This window comes from Sinocyclocheilus anshuiensis, unplaced genomic scaffold (assembly GCF_001515605.1).
Source record: "Sinocyclocheilus anshuiensis isolate Anshui unplaced genomic scaffold, SAMN03320099.WGS_v1.1 scaffold1403, whole genome shotgun sequence".
NCBI classification, from domain to species: Eukaryota; Metazoa; Chordata; class Actinopteri; order Cypriniformes; family Cyprinidae; genus Sinocyclocheilus; species Sinocyclocheilus anshuiensis.
The window spans coordinates 610638-630457 of NW_015538003.1; the positions used below are offsets into that span (position 1 = coordinate 610638).

Consider the following 19820-nt stretch of genomic DNA (forward strand, 5'->3'; position numbering starts at 1 on the left):
TGTAGCATTTTTACAGTCTTTTACCGTTAAATTCACGGTCATTTTTTACAGTGTACACTTACTTACAAGCATATACAGGAATAAAATGACTTGAGTTTAATCATCAAGGGGCCTTTTAGGAGCAACAAATAGGTATGTAGTTTACAGTCAGATTAGATGTGACACAAAATAAGTCATAAAAGTTAAAATAACTCATTATTTAATAACACTAAGCACTTTACCATTATGCCGGTGCTGTTGGTTCCTCCTCGTTTGTGGTTCTTTCTTTATTGAGTGTGACAGTCCAAATGTTTCTCAGCACCCTGCCATGACCGGCAGACTCTACAGCACAAGAGCAAAAGTTTAGTGAAGGGAAGCAGTCTGTAACAAGCACTGAGCACAGATCACTTCCTCAAACTCCCACAACCCTTAGGTGAGACAAGAAGAAGTTGCACGCTCTATCGCCACACACGCACATATGCCTACAAACGCAGAGGACCTATAATTGGTCTAACTCACCTAGATCATTATCACGCAAAGCCAATAATGTGTCACAGGCTCCAGGTCAGCCGTTACTCTGAGGTGTGTGACACAGGATGCAGCTCCTCCTGTTGACTGGATGACAACAAACTGCAAGAGATGCAGAAATGATACAGTCATCCTGCAAAACACCAGAAATGAACACACCCTCACTCACGTTTGTACTTCTTCATTCAGTTCTGAATACAAAAACAAACCTGGTTTGAGTGATCCAAGGGCCTCCAAAGCCTTAACTCAGATGGGCTAAAAATGACATACAAAGCTGCACATTAGGGCCTCTGGGTGTATACAATGCCAGCTGATCAGTAGGGCCCCGGGCCCCTGAATACAATTTTAGTTGTTTATTGTTAGCCTACCAATATGTGCCATTTCGAATTTGTTTCGCCTTTGACAAAAGACAAAACAATGCATTGCATATTATTTGTACACAATGCATCTTTTTATTCCGCATTTCAAATTCATTTCAACTGGTCTACATACAATTCAGAGGACATAAACTACATCACAAGCACTTGACAGTACAGCATGTTACTGAGTAGCATGTGAAAATCAACATTAAACAAAGTCCAAATAAACAAGTGTGACTGCAATTCCAAAGTGAATCTACAGTTATTGCAAATGTAGGAACACACTGCAAAATTTAAAGATAAAAAGCTTACCATCAAAAGCAAAACAGCATTTTCATCTTTCACATAATAATTGTACCAAAGAATGATTACAAAGTTAGTGTCTCTACAGAGAGACTTTAACAATAATTCTAGTTTTCATAGAATCTTGCTTATATATATTTTTTCCTTAGCAAATGTATTACCTTTAGCAAAACAATCCCTACAATATAAAAATAACTTGAATCTTGAGATTACGACAAATAAAGACATAGCACCACACTGTAGCACCATAGATTAGCCACCAGTCCTTGAAAGGAGGCCACCTCTTCAAGATCTGCTCTTCAAATCAAACATTTGACGTCTGCTGCCAGGGCCCAGGATGGGGAGAAGATCTGTTATGGCTCTCTAATGGTGACTGACACTAATAAGTTGGCAAATTTGAGCTAAATGTTGATATTTGGGTTAGAAATGGGTAAAAGGAAACTGTAAGTTCTGAAAGGGATTCCAATAAATATGTTATGAAAAAACTGAATGTTGGAAGAGTTCACCTAAAAATGACAATTCTGTCATTTAATCACCATTATGCTGGTCCAAACCCTTATAAGAAACATGTATTCTTTTGTGAGGAACATACCCAAAATAAAATTAACAAAAAAAATTACTTCCACCCTAATTCTTCCCCTTTACTCTCAAAAGTGCATATTCAAATGCCATTGGTTTTGGATTGTCACTACAAACAATGACTTAGATACATTCTGGTATTTTACCTATATAAACCTATTGTATGGCTTTAGAGTAATTTGAATATAATTGCTTTTTAAAATTTCAACTGTGTGAATCGTCAACCACTATCACTGTATGGATTAAAGCAGCTTGGACACTGTGCTGATTATCATTTTGTTTTGCACAGAAGAAAAACAGGTTTTGAACAACATAAGGTCAAGTAGATTATGGCAGAATTTTCATTTTTGGCCAAACTATTGCTATGAAAGGTGACAGTATGAAAATTTGTTCCTGACCTGATAAAATGAAACAGAAACAGCCCAGAAACTACAAGGTTACATGGGTCAAAATTCTGTACTGTCACCACAATTGCTGCATGCAGACTTGTGGTGCATTAAAAGTACAGTACGTTATCTTAGGTAAAAAAGTGTCTGAAAATAACTATATAACCACCACATGGTTCAACAACAGCTTCCATTGACCTCTTTATCTACTTTTACATTGTGCACGGAAACTAAATTGACCTTACCTCTCGTTTCCCTCTGTTTGCTAAACAGTTCATTGTTCATCCAGGTTTGACTGATGCACAATATCTTATGGTTAATTAGTGTAAGCATTATGGGACCGGATGGCAAGAAAATGGCACAGCACCAGCAAATAGCCATAAGGCCGTCAGATTAGAAGATACAGTACCTCAGCACCAACCACACCGAATGAGAGCTTATGATATCTGAGTGATCTGGAGTTTCTCTAAAGGGCAGTTCACACAGACAGCGATTTAATTGTTCAATGTCAACAAGTCACTGCTTGTAAATGTTCCAACTCAATTGCAGAATTCATCTGTATCATGAAGCATTAAGGTGCGGTCACATTAGTGCATTTTCAGCAAATTTTTCTTTGCAAAAAGGTTAGGCATATTTTAGCATAGTGTAGCAATGTACAATGCACAGCTCACATACATGTTACGTTCAAAACAAATAGCTCAACGTAGTGATTTCGCAATTTGCAAAATTCATTGCAAAATCTGTGTAGGGAAAATTTACCCCTTAAGTGAAATTCCTATTGAAATTACTAGATTTCATCGTGAAAATTCTCAAGACAGAGGTAAATGTGACCACACCTTTACTCATGTCGTTTTAAATCACCAAACCTTAATAAAATAGTTAACTGTTGGTTGCTTTGTAAATTGCTGTAAGTGAAAAGGCCCTTAAAGGGATAGTTCACCCATAAATGAAAATACATAAATTACTTTCATTACGACTGATTTTGTTTCTGTGGAACACAACAATAGATATTTAAAAAAATGTATTTTATTGTATGGACATAGAGTTCTTCTTTTGTGTTCTAGAGAGTAAGGAAAGTCATACAGGTTTGTAACAATATGAGAGTGAGTAAAAAATAACAGAATTTTCATTTTTGGGTGAATTATCCCTTTAAAGATGCACTCAATAATGTTTTTCAGAAGTAAAATTGTGTATACATATGCAAAGTAAAAAGTATTAACAAGAGTTGTTTTATTTTACATGAAGTGGGTCTCTCATGGGGGCAGCCATGATCACATGACCAGCTCAACACTACTCATTTTAACTAATTTTAATGATTCATCCAAAACACTAGGTGTCAGTATAAGTCCAAAATGACCAGCGCTACACACAAAAAAAAAATTACTGAGTGCACCTTTGAGACTAAAGACGACTGGTCTATAAATGCTTCTTTGATCACATTACAATAATAGACGACTATTATTCACTGAGATTTAGCAATACAGCTGTGACAGTTCACGCAAACACTTCTCTGTATGACAGTGATGGGTGAAAGCACCTCATGGAAGAGCAAAACACTGACAGATGTCTTTTGGGCAGACTGGTTTTCACAGCAGCAGTGCCAAAGCAGCTGGTCGGAGGGAGAGAAAAAGAGCAGCACAGACTTTCTCTCTCTCTCTCTTTTCACGTCTCTCTCTCGCTCTCATTTCTTCCGTGCTTTCTCTCGCGATGATGTCAGTCTGCCAGTGGTTAACAGCACTCCTCCAGCGGAATGCTGAGTATGGGCGGTTTTGGCCATGCAAGAAGACGGGAGGGCGGAGAGGGAAGAAAATGGGGGCAAGAGAGAGACATAGAGAGTGTGTGTGAGAGAGAGAGGGAGGTCAGTGTCCTTGGCAGGTTTTGCAGCACATCTGTCTGAAGTATGCGCGGCTGCAAAATTTGAACCTGAGCACCAGGGGGCAGTATGCCACTGTGTTCACATCTTTACACTCTGCAGGACATAGAAAAAAATGCAGTCAGTCACATGCACATTACAAAAAAAATCCTAAAAACAGATATTCCAGTGTCTTCAAGCATGTAACACAGTTTCGACATTTGCATTGCAATTGAAAAGTCCTACATTGTTTTTGTCAAGGGAACAAGCGTGATGCTAACTTTCAGTTAGGCCGACAAAAAGTAATCAAATGCATACAGTATAGAGGAATGCAGTCAAGGTCTGAAATGAACACCCACCAAATGCAGGTAAAAATCAGTTGTGGCGGGTAATGTTGTCTAATCACTAACCAATTTGTCGGGTTACTTTTCGTAAATTATGTTCACTCAATTTCTTGGGCAAGTTCATGTAAGCCAAATCTGCTCAGATTTAGTGCAAATACTGAACTCGTGAGTCATCATGATATATTAAATACAGCCTAATTGTGCAGCATCTGCGCATAACTAGCTTACTTGAACATACCTGACAAATAACGGTGTGGCAGGCGCGCTGGATTCCTTTTGCATTGAAGCAATAACGAAGAGTCGAAAAACGTCTGAAGACTCACACCGTGTCTACACTGGACGCGCGCGGGCGACAAAATACTTAGAACCCATTATGATCAGTGATGCGGTCTACACTGGATATGGCACAACATGACAAGTCCCCGACAATAAACTGATGCCTCGTTCTATTTATGATGATGTACTGACACAAACTTCAAGTGATTAGTAATGCCCACTTTGTCATGTCCAGATAGCCTTAAGCTGTTGGTTTATTTCTGCTTTTCTTTTGGCTAGTAGAAGTTATGAATGGCCAGTAACTTAAAGGGGTCATATGATGCTTTTTTAAAGATCATTATTTTGTGTATTTGGTGTAACAGAATATGTTGACATGCTTTAAGTAGCCAAATTGGCTGGTGAGTGAAAAAGTTCATTTCAAACCCTGAATGCAGTGATGTTGCAACCACTGCAACATGTGAGAACTGCAACATAATATTGTCATAAAATTGCATCAGAAGCTAAAAGAGCAATGGATTGTGGGCAATTTTTCAAAAAAGCTTCAGTATGCTATTCAACATGCTTTGATTTGGAAAGCATTAATTATAATATTATATGGGACAGATAGTATGGAAATTGGGATACAAAGTATGTCTGCTTGCCCTTTGACCTCTAACCTTCAGGGTTATCTGTAGGGCCACTGTTGTCACACTTGCTCTTGCACTGCTGCATGGAGGCGGGACGATGAGTCTCAGGGCACTCATTGGATGGCTGGCCAGTGTGTGTCAGACACTGCACTAAACGAATCTCCTGACCCATTCCGCACCTAGCCGAGCACTGGAACACACACAAAAACACATGTCAAACAGGACAGGAGTATGTAGTGAAGTGTGGCCAAGTATGGTGACCCATACTCAGAATTTGTGCTCTGATTTTTAACCCATCCAAGTGCACACACAGTAGTGAACACACACACTGTGAACACACACCCGGAGCAGTGGGCAGCCATATTGCTGCAGCGCCCGGGGGCAGTTGGGGGTTCAGTGCCTTGCTCAAGGGTCTCACCGCAGTCATGGTATTGAGGGTGGAAGGGAGCGCTGGTTATTCACTCATTCACCCACCTACAATCCCTGCCGGACCTGAGACTCGAACCCACAAACTTCAGGTTACAAGTCCAACTCTCTAACCATTAGGCCATGACTGCTTCCTATTTTGTTTTTTATTTGTTTCCTGTCCTTATTTTATATGTCTGACATCACAATTCACCTATTAACTTATTTTCATTTAATAAATAAAATAGTAGATAGTAGAAGTAATATTAGATAAGTGAAATTAGTGAATTAAAAATTCATATAAATAAATATTTCCTTGTGCACTAAACACAATATTGCGGTTTTAAAAATGCGTTTTTAAATGCTTTTTTAAACAGCAAAAAAGCTGAGACCCAGTTTTTTTGCTGGGTCTCAAGAGAATATTCTTGCCATGCACAGCTATTCAAGGCATAATCTAATTTTGCTTACACATTAAACACTTATGTCAGATGTTTACTGTAAGTGCATGTGATCACAAAGTGACTCTTTTTTTTTAATCTCCTCTCAGTTTTAAATGAGATCTCACCTCTCCCCAGGGTCCTGTAACCCACTGAGGTGGTGGACAACGTTGTATGTTGCAGCGCACCCTGGTGGTCGGGCGGCTTTGTTTCGGGCACTCTGACTCTGGCAATGTTTCACCGTTCTCTCCACTTCTGCACAAAATCACTCTGTACCTGTAACCCGGACCACAGCTTGGAGTACACTGCAAATGATACGTGACAACAAATTAATAGGCAATTCTAAATTCCACCAAATATCAAAGTAAGATTTTACTAGACTGCTAGACTACTAGTTTAACTGAACCTGAAAAATACCTGTAGATCGATTGCTTTGTTCTGAAACAGGGATTAAAATGATTACAATATTGCTTTTTATTCTTGGTGCGGTTCGCTTTCACATGGCAATGTTTCTAAACGGACCAAATTTGTTAATAAAAGTCACGCCTGAGTAAACTGTTCTCTCATTGGTCAAAGTTTCACGGTTTACTTTCCAGGATTCCACTTAGCTGTCACAGCTGTCATCTGTCAGGATGGAACGACAACAGTTTGCGGGCTTATTGTTGTTGTTTTTTTTGTAGATGTCGTTATATTAATTTATCACTTTGAGCAGGAGTCCAGCATTCATTGGGAAAACATTTTTAAAATGCACATACTAGGAAGAATGAGCAATAAGACGGCATTATAAAATGAAAAAGTGTGCTTTGATTTTGAATGGCGAAGGCGTGCTCACCCACAGACATTCACATGGTTAATTTTGAAGTATTAGCAAAACAACAAAGCTAATGCTTTTCATGGAACTTACGTAATTACCCATTATACATGATATAGCCGGGTTTGTTGGTCCGTTAGATCGGATTGCTTTCTCACTACAACCGAACTGCTCCAGAGTTCGTTTTCAATCGAGCCGAGACCACCTCGTTCAGGCGATCTCAGACCGATTGTTTTGGCTCGGATCTGAGCGCGATTGCCGTGTTCACTTATGCCCAAACGAACCGAGCAGGTTCCGAAACAACGGTCCTGGTGTGAAAGCACCCTAAGACCCCTTGGCTGACTGCTAGTTGGTCAGACTAGCTCTTAAGACACAGTCTTAACATATAGGCTAAAAGTTTATGCAACTGGACCCAGATGTTCCTCTACCTCAGACCAGTTCAGGGCATGCCATTCTGGTGGGCAGGTGTGGTTGTTGCAGGGCTCGGTGATGGAAGGCCGTGGTGGGGGGCAGGCTGCGTCATCCAGGACTTTCTCCTCTGTAGCCGAGATTTTTCTCTTACACAGCACTTCCCGTGTACGCACTCCTCCGTTACAGCTCCGACTGCAATCTGACCAGTCTCCTGTCCACCACCTGACAGACACACAGATACCAGAAGACATCAACCATTGATGGCATGTTGCATGACCTTGTTCAGGAATACCAGAGACATCATGTTAAAGGGATAATTCACCCAAAAATCTAAATTCTGTCATTAATTACTCACCCTCATGTTGTTCCAAAACCTTCATTTATCTTCAGAACACAAATTAAGATATTTTTGATGAAATCCAAGAGCTTTCTGAGCCTGCATAGACGGCAACGCAACTACCACGTTCAAGGCCCAGAAAGATAGTACGGACATTGTTAAAATTGTCCATGTGCCATCAGTGGTTCAACTGTAATTTTATGACGTTACAACAATACTTTTTGTGCGCGAAGAAAACAAAAATAATGGCTTTAATAAAAAATGTATTCTCTACTGTATCATTCTTCAACGCGCGTTCACGAGAGCACCACAACGAATAAGTAAGGCTGGGCAAAGAAAATGCAAGTCATCCTCTCTGTCGAAATCTTTGGACATGTTTATGAAGACTGTTTTATGCACAGCATGCATCTTCCTCTTCCTGTAATCAAGGTGCAGCGCATCCAGGTTCTACATCAGAACAATGGTCCTGCGTGAGCAGCATCACATGCATGCGTCGTGGTACTGTCATGAACATGACACAGAAGAGAAAAAAATTGTTGAATAAAGTCGCTATTTTTGTTTTCTTTGTGCAAAAAAAATTATTTTCTCGTACCTTCATAACATTAAAGTTGATCCACTGATTTCACATGGACTATTTTAACGATGTCCTTACTACCTTTCTGGGCCTTGAAAGTGTCAGCTGTGTTGCTGTCTATGGAGGGTCAGAAAGCTCTCAGATTTCATCAAAAATATCTTAATTTGTGTTCGGAAGATGAAGGTCTTATGCAGGGCTGTCCAAACTCGGTCCTGGAGGGCCGGTGTCCTGCAGAGATTAGCTCCAACTTGCCTTAACACACCTGACTGGAGGTTTCTATGCCTAGTAAGAGCTTGATTAGCTGGTTCAGGTGTGTTTAATTAGGGTTGGAGCTAAACTCTGCAGGACACCGGCCCTCCAGGACCGAGTTTGGACAGCCCTGCTCTTATGGGTTTGTAATGACATGATGGTTAGTAATTAATGACAGAATTTTCATGTTTGGGTTAACTATCCCTTTAAGTCTTGTGCATGTACAGAACTAAAGTCTAAGACTTGTGAAAATTGGGGGAATAAATAATTAAACCTGGAAAGAAACTTATTTTGTAATGAAAAAATGTACTATTTAAATATTTTAAAAACCATGATAAAAGAATACAAAAAAAGTATATAATTAAAAATTATTTGCTACTAAAATGAAAAATATATAACAAAAATATAATCATGCTCATGAATATTTATTAGCTTAGGTGAATGTGTGGTACAGTGATTTGGATAGTTTAGTCAATTGCACTGACTGGCTAATCAGTGGTCCTTCGATGATGTCTGGAAAGCATCAGGACACATTTTCACATTTCACACATTTAGCATTTTCTACAAATCTGATGTGGCCATATGCTTCCCTGACCATTTCTGAAAGTGGTTTGCATGATCGAATCACCATGTGTTTCCATATGCATCCCATTTGCACCTATATTTAGCATGGAGCATATATGATCGGGATGGATGTTAATGCCACACACACAAACACATTCAGAACACCCACGTTGGAGGGCAGGGCTCCAAGTTGCAGGGTCTTTTCTTGTCTTTGGGCTTGTTCTTCTTGTCGCAGAAGTGGTTGTACACCACAGAGAGATCAGCTTGTTTCTTGCACACTACCTGCTGGACTTGAACCCCTGTGACACAGAGAATAGTTTTCGATATATAAATCACAGTAGATTACCATAAACCCTAATCATACAAACATGAAGCTTTGATGTCAGTGCTGTTTCATTCTTGTCTTTGTGTAAATACACAATCCCTGTGAAGTTATTATGGTGTGATCTGTTGTGCCAGTTTTGTTGAACTCTATGGCTCTGTTCTAAAATCTAGAGAGCTGCCTTGCTGCTTACCGCCTAAATAGATAGCTGCCTTCTAAGGCAACATCCATTTACATTTATATTTAGTCATTTAGCAGATGCTTTTATCCAAAGCGACTTACAAATGAGGACAATAAAAGCAGTCAAAACTAAATTTAATGCGAGCAGCTACTGGTAGCCAGTGCAAATTGATGAACAGAGGTGTGACATGCGTTCTTTTCGGCTCATTAAAGATTAATCTTGCAGCGGCATTTTGGATTAATTGTAGAGGTTTGATAGAAGTGGCTGGAAGACCTGCCAAGACATAATAACTAACATCCTAACTGAAATGGAACCAAACAGGGTCACTGAACTGGTGACCAATATCAAAATTATGGCCCAATACATATAATTATTTCACAGTCACATTTTATAGGCAAAAACAAATAGAAGGCTGATATTAAAATTCTATACTACATTGAAAATTTTGGGGTAAGTAATTAAAAAAAAAAAAAAAAAATTAATACTTTTATTATACTTAAGTGACACTGAAGACTTGGAGTTATGGCTGCCATCACAACAATAAATGTCATTTAGAAAACATTTATTTTAAATTTGAATAATCTTTCACAATATTTTACTATATTTTTGAGCAAATAAATGCAGTCTTGTTGAGTATTAGAGACCGCTATTAAAAACAAATCACTTAAATATAAAATAAATAGTTTTAAATGCTACAAGTGAAAATAGCCATCAGAAAAGTACAAAAATTATTTTTAACAGTGTTATTAAATTATTAGTGTTTTTGAAAATTAACTTTTGAGTGTTACATGACGGCAAAGGTACTCTAAATTTAAAAATAGGTGAAATGAGCGTGCTTAGTTAAATTTCTATTGTTGGCTGATATCCAGTATGGACCAATAGCGTTTAAATTAAAAACAATTCTCTAGCATCATATAAAAACTGATATGGTACTAATATAATGTACATCACTTTTTTTAAACAACACTTCTCAGCATTATAATCAACATTTATTTTACCTGTCATTTTGGATTTATTTTAATGCATTATGGCACTGTCTTTGTTACGTATCCGGTCCATGAACTACCGTCTGCTAGCCATCAGAGGTCACCCTTTCCATTTTCATTGACTCTCGCACTACACACTGTTGCACATCAACCATCATTCATTGCACTGATTGCACACAGCCCTGATTGCACACAGCACTGATTGCACACAGCTGTTTCATATCACTCATTCACTATTTAACACCCAATCTCACTCCGTTCTGGCTGCCGAGTATTGTATGTGCTTATCGCCAGCAGTGATAGCTATTCTACAGAGCCCTCGTTAGCTGCCTAGCCTAGCCTAGCCTAGCCTAGCCTAGTCTTGTCTTGTCTCTTTTCTCGGTTTCTGATCCTTGCCTGTTTTCCTGGATTTATACCTTTAGTCTTTCGTTGACCTACGCTAGCCCTAGGACTATTCTTGTGTCTTGCCCGCCATATATCTGTTTGCCGTTGTTCGACCCTGCCTGTTATGACCACGTCTCTTAAATAAAAGCTTGCAGATGGATCCACACGTCTCACGTCTCGTCAGCCCCGTTACAGACTTCTCCATTATGGTTGTTAACTAACAACCTTCACGATGCCTTAAAATGCTGCCTATGAGGCAGCTCACTAGATTCTGGAGCAGAGTCTATGTTTTCACCAGCAAATTAGTTCTGAGTCATAGCTAATAGTTTCTTATCAGCAAGATAAGAATACGGGCCATTAACTCACAAAGCATGAATGCAATAATAATAGGGAAAGAGCTTGAGAATAGGAAGTGACATCAAAGCTGGTGTTCTTGGTATATACAGTCCATGTAATTGTTTTATTCCCAGGCTTTCAAACAGTTCATGCACATTCTAACAGTCAGACATGGGAAATTTACATTGTTTGTGTGAACTGTGCTGGACAGCTTGACTTTCTTATGCATTTTTTTATGCATAGTCACTGTGAATGTGTACATCACACCGTTTCTTTGAGGAAAACCTTGCAATGCCAATTTCATGTGTGAATGATTGCATTATGTGTGTCAGTAAACAGACACTGAAACTATAACAGACAGAAAACAGTCACCTCCAGCACACAGTGCAGAGCAGCGGGACCAGGATGTATAATGCCAGGCATAACTGCTCAGGGGATCTCTGTTGACAGGTGGGTTAAAACGATAAAAGATCCCAGGATTTTCCTCACGGACCAACACCTGCAACACAACAGCGGACTGAAATCAAATAAATACTGTTTTCCAACAGATTTAGCAAAAACTACCCATCTTATATTGCTAGGACAAACTGATAGTCTAAACTCACAACACTGCTGCTGTGTCAGTTGATTGAGATGCTCAAAAAAAAAAAAATCGAAGAAACACATTGTTTACACCTTTTGGATTTCAATAAACCTACAAATAGCTTACTCATTGCTTTCTTAGCACATTAAACTGGGAGAGGAGAAAAGTATTTATGAAAAATATTGCAAAAAATTACACACTTCAGCTTTGAATAACATTTACACAGAAAATTACACTTGACCCACACTGCAAATACACTGCAGCTGTCTAAATTCTAAGGCATCTGTACCAACACCAGCAGCGAATAAATATCCTGCTTGAACAGACCACCCAGCTGTGGTCTGAGTTACCATGACGATCAGGGTCATGTTGGTGGGTCCAAGTGCTTCCAGGGTCTCTGGTTCATTGGCGGGTCGGCGGTAGTGGAAGGTGGTTCCCGCGATGTCGATGCGTCTTGGCGTGTCAATGGTCAGCTTGCCATTGATGAAGTACTGATCCCCTTTACTCTTCAACACTATGGTATGGAAAGAGTTAATGATTAACGGGCCTCAAAACACAATGTTATGCCCCAATTGTGGTGCCAAGGTATAGAATTTGTTGTTAGAATGCAGAAGATATGGAGCCCCTAAGGGCTATTGCAATGGGAAAAATATGAGATGGGATGAAAAGTAAACTTCGACATTCACTCTAAAAAAGTTTGCATTCCGCTGAGAACTTTGTGATCCAATGCAAAACTTGTGATGTAGATAATATGAGATGGCAGGAAAACTATAATTCTATGCTTTTAAAAGCTAATGCAAAGTTTCTTGGGGGAACACATTACTTTTGCGAGTAAATGCAAAAGTGGTGATAGAAATAATATTAGATGAGAGAGTAAAAAGCAAATGCAAAAGCAATAAAATATAATTTTTCATCCTTCAAGTCTGCTCTAAAGACATTTATTCTCTCTGGCCTTCAACATTTTTTTATAGTACTTTTTTTTTACAGTGCTGTGTATTTTTCTGAAGTTATTACTATATCGTACAGAGCTTTGGTCAACCTTGGAGTGCTTTATAAATAAACACTGATTGATTGATAATTTGTCCTCCCATCTCATATTTTTTCCATAATCATATGCGCTTAGTACAGCCACAAAAACACTTCAGTTTAAGTTAAAACACTGTGACTGTAAACATTAACTGCAGTCATTAGCTGGGGGTTTACAAATGTACATTCATTAACCAGGTTTAATTAATAGCCGAGGGTGAAGTATGAACAATGCAAAACGCTGAACAAGATAACTTGGGATAAACAATTTAATTTAAATGTGAAAAGGCCGCAAGTCATCTTAGCTGAGCCATAAGGCACCTAAAGCCCTCTCAGATCTTTGCTTACAATTCAGCTGGGAAGCTTTTTACAGAATCCACTAACTCCAACAGTGTATTTGTTCTGCTTCCCATGAGAGGTTCATATTTGAGTAAAACCATGAAAAATTGTGTCTCACCCAAGTAATTGTGAGAGATGTTGAGCTCTTGGATGTGTATGAATACAGATCCTTTGGGGATTCTGACCACCTCCTCATAACCTAAGAGAGAACACACACACACACACACACACACATACATTTATTCACAGCAAGAGAACAATGCAGTTAGTGGTGCTTCACTGAGAGCGACTGTGATGGGATATGCAGAGTTTTGAGATTCCGACCGAATTCCTGGGCAACGTTCCTCAGTTCTGCTGCCCAACACACAACGTGTTTAAGGCCAGATTCCACCACAGGCCTGCAAACAACTCCAGCTTCTGACCAAAGAGTAAAAAAAGAAAAGAGCTAAACTAATTTTTCAATCCAGTCCTGCCACTGACAGAGATTTTGTTGTGAACAGTCAAGAGGCAATGAGTGCGCCACAAAGAATTAAGCCATCAACAAAGGGTAGAAATTGATTCTGTTTCTGATTATTGATCAGCGATTTTGGTTCCTTAATGATTCCATTAACAATTCTTGTACTATTTATGTGGAAGAAATATTTGTATTGCATTCTCAACAATCAGTTGCCAAAATCTGATTTAAACAGAACTGATATAACAAATTTGTACAAAAGATGTTTTAAATGTGGCACAAAGGTGGTTTAAATGCATCCCAATAACTAAATAAAGCTATTAAAACATCAAATACATACAATATATACTATAAAATAAAAAAAATAAAAAACATTGAAAATACTCAAAAAGTAAGCATTTCATTCATTAATTTGTTAAACACATTAATAATTCTCTTTTAAATCAGATTCATAAGTGTTTTTGATTCACTAAACAAAATGAGTTCAAGAGTCAATCATTTCAGGAATTAAACTAGTCGTGCAGGACACACCATCATATATGTATGCATGCATATTCGACTGCTTTACAGAATCAAAAATATTAAGCATAAGCACGGTATTTTTAAATAAATGGATTCGGTTCTGAACAAGAAGCCAGATATACTAGAGAACTCAACATATACACATACACAGAGAGAGAAGCAGGCAGACATGAACCATTAGTGGTCATTTGTCAGTGGCCAGTCAATTGGCATTTTGTAGAGCACAATGCCTGGAAGCATCTCATTCATTGACCACATTTTTAAATAAACTGTGTTTCTTTGTGTTCAAATTGTGTTTGTACCCGCAAGAACCCTGAACTCAAAAATACAACTGGAGCCAAGAATAGCCCATCATCTCGGCCTCGGCTTGCCACTGCGGTCAATGTTGTCCTGCCGCCCGCCCAGGGAGTGGCCCACTAGAGCTTCCTGCAGCTGAGAATAACCCTCAGTCCAGCACAGAGCCAACAGCCTGCAATTCAACAACACCACCCACATCCGAACCGCTGCTACTTCACAAAACAGCATCACAACCCTTCCACTCAATCTACACCTCAGTGTCATTTACCTGTTCAGTATTCCTTTGATGGCAAAGCTGAATTTTCAACAGTCATTACTCACATGATCCTTCAGAAATCATTCAAATATGCTGATTTTGTGCTTATTATTTCACATTATTTTCAATGTTGAAAACAGTTGTGCTGCTTCATATTTTTGTGGAAAATGTGATGCTTTTCCAGATCACTCCCGTCTGTCACTAAATCCTCATCCTAACTGAAGTGTGTCTGTTTCAGAACAAACCATCGGAAGGAATTCTGCATGGCTGAGATCCTGTATCCCAGCGTTTATGATTTGGGCCTTGCATGTGAGCAGGTAATTATGAAACGCCTTTTCAGAATGGCTGGAGTCCCTGTGCACCCCTCAACAGCAAGGCAGCTGTCCAACACATATCTGACCTGAAGCACGATGTTCACCGCACAAACACTTAGAAACATTGTTTAAGTTTCCATAAAGTGATTATATAGCTTCTCTGAACACATCTAAAGTCTGAAGAGGGCCATCAACAGGAATTGTAGGCCCCTTTACTCTATATTACTCTGGGTTCATTTACTTTTTTAAGAATAAAAATGTAAACATGGATATGGCCTGGTGGAGAACGCACATGTTCTGATATGCAGGAAAAAAACTGGTGGAAAAAAATAAAGTGACAGTAAAAACGTTCATATTGCTACAAAAAAAGAAATGTTTCTTGAGCACCAAATTAGCACATTAGAATGATTTCTGAATTATCATGTGACACTGAAGACTGGCGTAATGACTGCTGAAAATTTAGCTTTGCCATCAAAGATATAAATTACACTTTAAAATACAGTAGTCAACATTTGAAGTGGATCAAAACCTTTCATCAAAGTTGTCCTAAGACAGGAATGCATTTTGGTTTTAGGTTTTAGGACAACTTTGATGAAAGGTTTTGATCCACTTCAAATGTTGACTAGTATATAATAAAATAGAAAACAGTTATTCAAAATTATAATAATATTTCACAATTTTGCTGTTTTTACTGTAGGCATTTTTTCTTCTTACTTAGTTTGAATTAGTTATCTTACTTCTTGCATTTTATTTTCCTACTTTTCTTTCTCTGTTTCTATGCATTTAATTTTTAGTTTGTAGATTTTATTTCTCCCTACTGTACTTTGTAAACACCATTTTAAAAGGTGCTATAAAACAATGCTTTACTTGTCTGTTACTGTAAACTCATTTGGTTTTGAACTGTGCCATTAAACTGCTTTTGGCTTCCATCTCCTTCTTTCCTTTTCTTTTATGGTGAGCTGATTTTTATTTCGTTCTTGACAACATGACTCAATGACTTCTCGTGCCTGTTCAGTGTCAAAACATACCGCAAAGTGATTAGATTATTTTTTTAGAGAGGGTGGAGGGCTTGAAATATTAAAACAACTTGCAACACATTTGTGTTTGTTTTTTTATAGTGAAATGCACTGAACTAATTACAGTAGAAGAAACCTCTAGAATCGTTTCCACCTTCTCACCCAATTAAATACAGTCCTGTCTCAGTCTCAGTGCAAGCTGATTTTAACATTTTCCAGCTCGTGACTTCAACAGCTAATTGAGAAGCGCGTTTACTGACAACTCTCTGGACACAGGCTGAGAAAGCGCTAAGTGGAGAACAGGAAAGCAGAATTATCAGGGGCTTTAAAGAGGTCGGTGTGTGCCACTGAAGGAAGGAGCAACAGTTTCTTATGTCCTGGATAATCCAGTTCACTTGGATTTCTGGGTTTGAGCCAGGCCTCACAATACTCCCCCAGATACCAGAGGAACTTGCCAAGGCTGCTCCCAGTACCTCAAAGCATGTCACACACGCACACATTACTGAGGTTTGGGGGTGGGCTACTCAGTTCAGGCACCAGGCTTTGTGTTACTTCAGTTAACAAGAGAAATAGCAGTCTCACATGTGCATTTGCAGACTTCACTTAACCAATAACAGAAAAAATAATTATATTATCCATCTTCTCAAAGACACTTAGGGGAAATTCACTTAAAATAAATTTGTGCCTCATGATAGCTGTCACACTACAGAAGGAGACCTCGGGGAGACAAACAGTTAAGTGTTATCTCTTTATTTACAGCTTGGTGCGGAGGGGAGAGATGCAGAGCAAACGGGTGAGTAACTCAAGAGTCTTTGAGAATGACTGGACTTAACTCAGGTTGATAACCAATCCTTGTATCTCTTTACAGGTACGGCGGATGATGCAGACAGTGAAGACATGCGGGTAACAGGTGAGAGTCCAGGTAGGTGAGTCAGGTAAGGAGTAACAACGTTTCTTTTCTGAAGACGAGATGTCAGGACGTGAGAATGCAGGTGAGTAGGAAAGGAATCAGGTATGGTTAAACCTTGACGAGACCAGACAATGAGGGTGTGAAAAGTAACTGCTTATATATAGTAGGTGATGAGGTGAATGGTGGCAGGAGCGGACACTGGAGGGCGCTCTGGAGGAGCGGACACTGGAGGGCACTCTGGAGGGGACGACCACCAGAGTACAGGAGTCGAGGTTACGGATTTGAATTTCGTGGAATGGAATTGCTTTCTTGGCCGAGACTGGGGAAGTACTCTCCATAGCAGAAGGAACGGCTCTCCTGGCCGTAACAAGAGAAATTGACAGAACGGCACTCCTGGACGTGACTGGGGAATTTCTTTCCATTGAAGGAGGAACGGCTCTCCAGGCAGGGACTGGCCGCAACAAGGGAAATTGACAGAACGGCAGTCCTGGCCGTGACTGGGGAATTTCTTTCCATTGAAGGAGGAACGGCTCTCCAGGCAGGGACAGGGAAACTTCTTTCAATTAAAAAAGGAACGGCACTCCTGGCCGTGACGAGGGGACTTAATTAGACTGAAGAAGGAATGGCACTCCTGGCCAGGACGAAGGGACTTAATCCGACTGAAGAAGGAACGGCACTCCTGGCCGTGACGAGGGGATTTAATCTGACGGAAGAAGTAACGGCTCTCCTGGCCATGATGAGGGGACTTAATCCGACTGAAGAAGGAACGACACTCCTAGCCGTGATGAGGGAACTGGATCCAACAGAAGATAGAACGGCACTCCTGGCCGTGATAGGGTAGCTGATTCTTACAGCGAGGGGAACGGCTCTCCTGGCCGTGGCAAAGATATTTAATCCGACTGAAGGGGGAACGGCACTCCTGGCTGTGACTAGGGGACTTAATCCAACTGAAGGAACGGCACTCCTGGCCGTGATAGGGTAGCTGATTCTTACAGTGAGGGGAACCACTCTCCTGGCCGTAGCAAAGACATTTAATCTGACTGAAGAGGTTACGGCACTCCTGGCCATGTGTCTAGGACTCAGATCATTGGCAGGAGCCTTTACTGGACTCTGGTCAAAGGCTGGGGCCTGTACTGGATTCTGGTTGAAGGCTGGAGCCTGCTTTGGACACCTGATGGCATTAGACCATGAGCATTAGACCTTGCTCCGAGGCTGAGGCCGACACTAAACTCTGGTCGAGGGCTGGAGAATGCTCTGGACTCTGGTTAGGGGCATGAGCCTTTACTCAGATTCACTCAACTTTATTGTCCTGTTAGGGAAACTAAGATTGCAGCAAAGTGCCAATACACTAACCATATCCATGCACACATAACCATTACACCCATAAAAGCATACAATGTAAACATACAATTTCCCAAACATACATTAAAATTCAACCAGGCACTACTCAAGTTCATAAATTTTGGATACCAAATACATTCTCCTCCCCACCAGACTTGTTCAATAACTTAATGCCAAAGTAACAAATGAATCTTTAATTCTTTTCGTCCTGTATACTGGAACTCTAAAACGACTGCCTGATGGCAGCATCTGGAACTCAGTATGTAGTGGGTGGTCAGTAGCACAGAGAATGACCTGGGCTTTCTTAACAACAGAATTTTGGAAAATTTCAGTAGGCCCAGTTTGATTAACACCGATAATCTTGCCTGCCACCTTCACAAGGCTACCCAACCTATTCTTATTTGACAGACTCAAGTTACCATACCATGCTACAATGCAAAAGGAAAGGAACGATTCAATAAATTGTTTGTAAAACAGTGACATCATAGAAGAGCAAACACTGGGAACTGGTCGGGGCCGGGAGCTCGCACTGGACTTTGGTCAGGGGCTAGAGCCATCTCTCGACTCTGGTCAGGGGCTAGAGCCATCTCTCGACTCTGGTCAGAGATGGGTGCAATCTCTCGACTCTGGTCAGGGGCTTGAGCTGATCTGGAGCTGCGCTCTGAGATGGGTGCATGGTCTGGATGGGATTCTCGTACAGGCTTTTGGACTGAAGGTAAACTTGGAGTTAACTCACTGGTACAAGTGGGCTCTGGTGCAGATTCAAGGGTTAGAGCAGGCTCTTTACTGAATTTTGGGGTTGGAACAGACTCTGAATTTGTTTGGACTGTAGTGGATTCTGAACTGAACTTGATGAAATGAGTGGACTTAGGGGCTGGAGCCAACACTGGAGCGGACTCAGGGGCTGGAGCCAACACTGGAGCGAATTCATTTCTGGATTCTGGGACTGGAACGAACTCACGGGCTGGACTGGACACTGATGCTGCGTCTCAATTATACTACGCCCTTAAAGTATGTACTCTTTTGGTGAGGAAAAAGTACACACTTTTGAGTGTGTAGCAGAAGAGTAGGCAATTTGGGACATACTATCACGTCACACAACTGCGTCTTTAACGGACACTCTGTCGCATAGATACACGTACCCTGTCACTGTAAACTGGCCTGTCAATCATCTTGTCACAGTTAACATCCTCCACATTGCATTTCATTTAACTTCCTACCATATTGGAGAGAAATGAAGTAGCACATTGATCTGCCAGTCGCGGGTCTTTCATGCCTGGAACTCTGCTCATATTTTATGCGTAATGATGCATTTAAAAGTTAACGACCAAACGGATGTTTATAAAAGTTTACATTGCTGTTGCAGATGAATTATAACACAGATAACATTAAATAAATATTTTTTTACCAGGTTAAATGTTGAATATTAGTAACTCAAACACCTTTCTTAGCCTCTCTACCTAACCGCTGGTCGCGCACAACCGCCATGTTTGTAGTTTTTAACGCGTTTTATTCGTGTTTGTAGTTCTGGAC

At 40.0% G+C, this 19820-nt stretch overlaps 1 protein-coding gene across 2 annotated transcripts in view; it reads right to left on the reverse strand.

Moving 5' to 3' along the window:
- Positions 1 to 3495: 3495 nt before the first annotated feature.
- Positions 3496 to 19820, reverse strand: part of adamts10 (ADAM metallopeptidase with thrombospondin type 1 motif, 10) — a 67757-nt gene continuing 51432 nt past the window's right edge. For both annotated transcript variants that reach the window (XM_016471493.1, XM_016471499.1), the window contains 8 exons: positions 13296 to 13376; positions 12163 to 12326; positions 11602 to 11728; positions 9190 to 9319; positions 7314 to 7518; positions 6203 to 6379; positions 5263 to 5422; positions 3496 to 4103 (listed from right to left, as the gene is read on the reverse strand). In XM_016471493.1, the coding sequence (XP_016326979.1) occupies positions 3994 to 4103; positions 5263 to 5422; positions 6203 to 6379; positions 7314 to 7518; positions 9190 to 9319; positions 11602 to 11728; positions 12163 to 12326; positions 13296 to 13376 (1154 nt within the window). In that variant the 3' untranslated portion in view covers positions 3496 to 3993. The remainder of the gene's footprint in view (positions 4104 to 5262; positions 5423 to 6202; positions 6380 to 7313; positions 7519 to 9189; positions 9320 to 11601; positions 11729 to 12162; positions 12327 to 13295; positions 13377 to 19820) is intronic.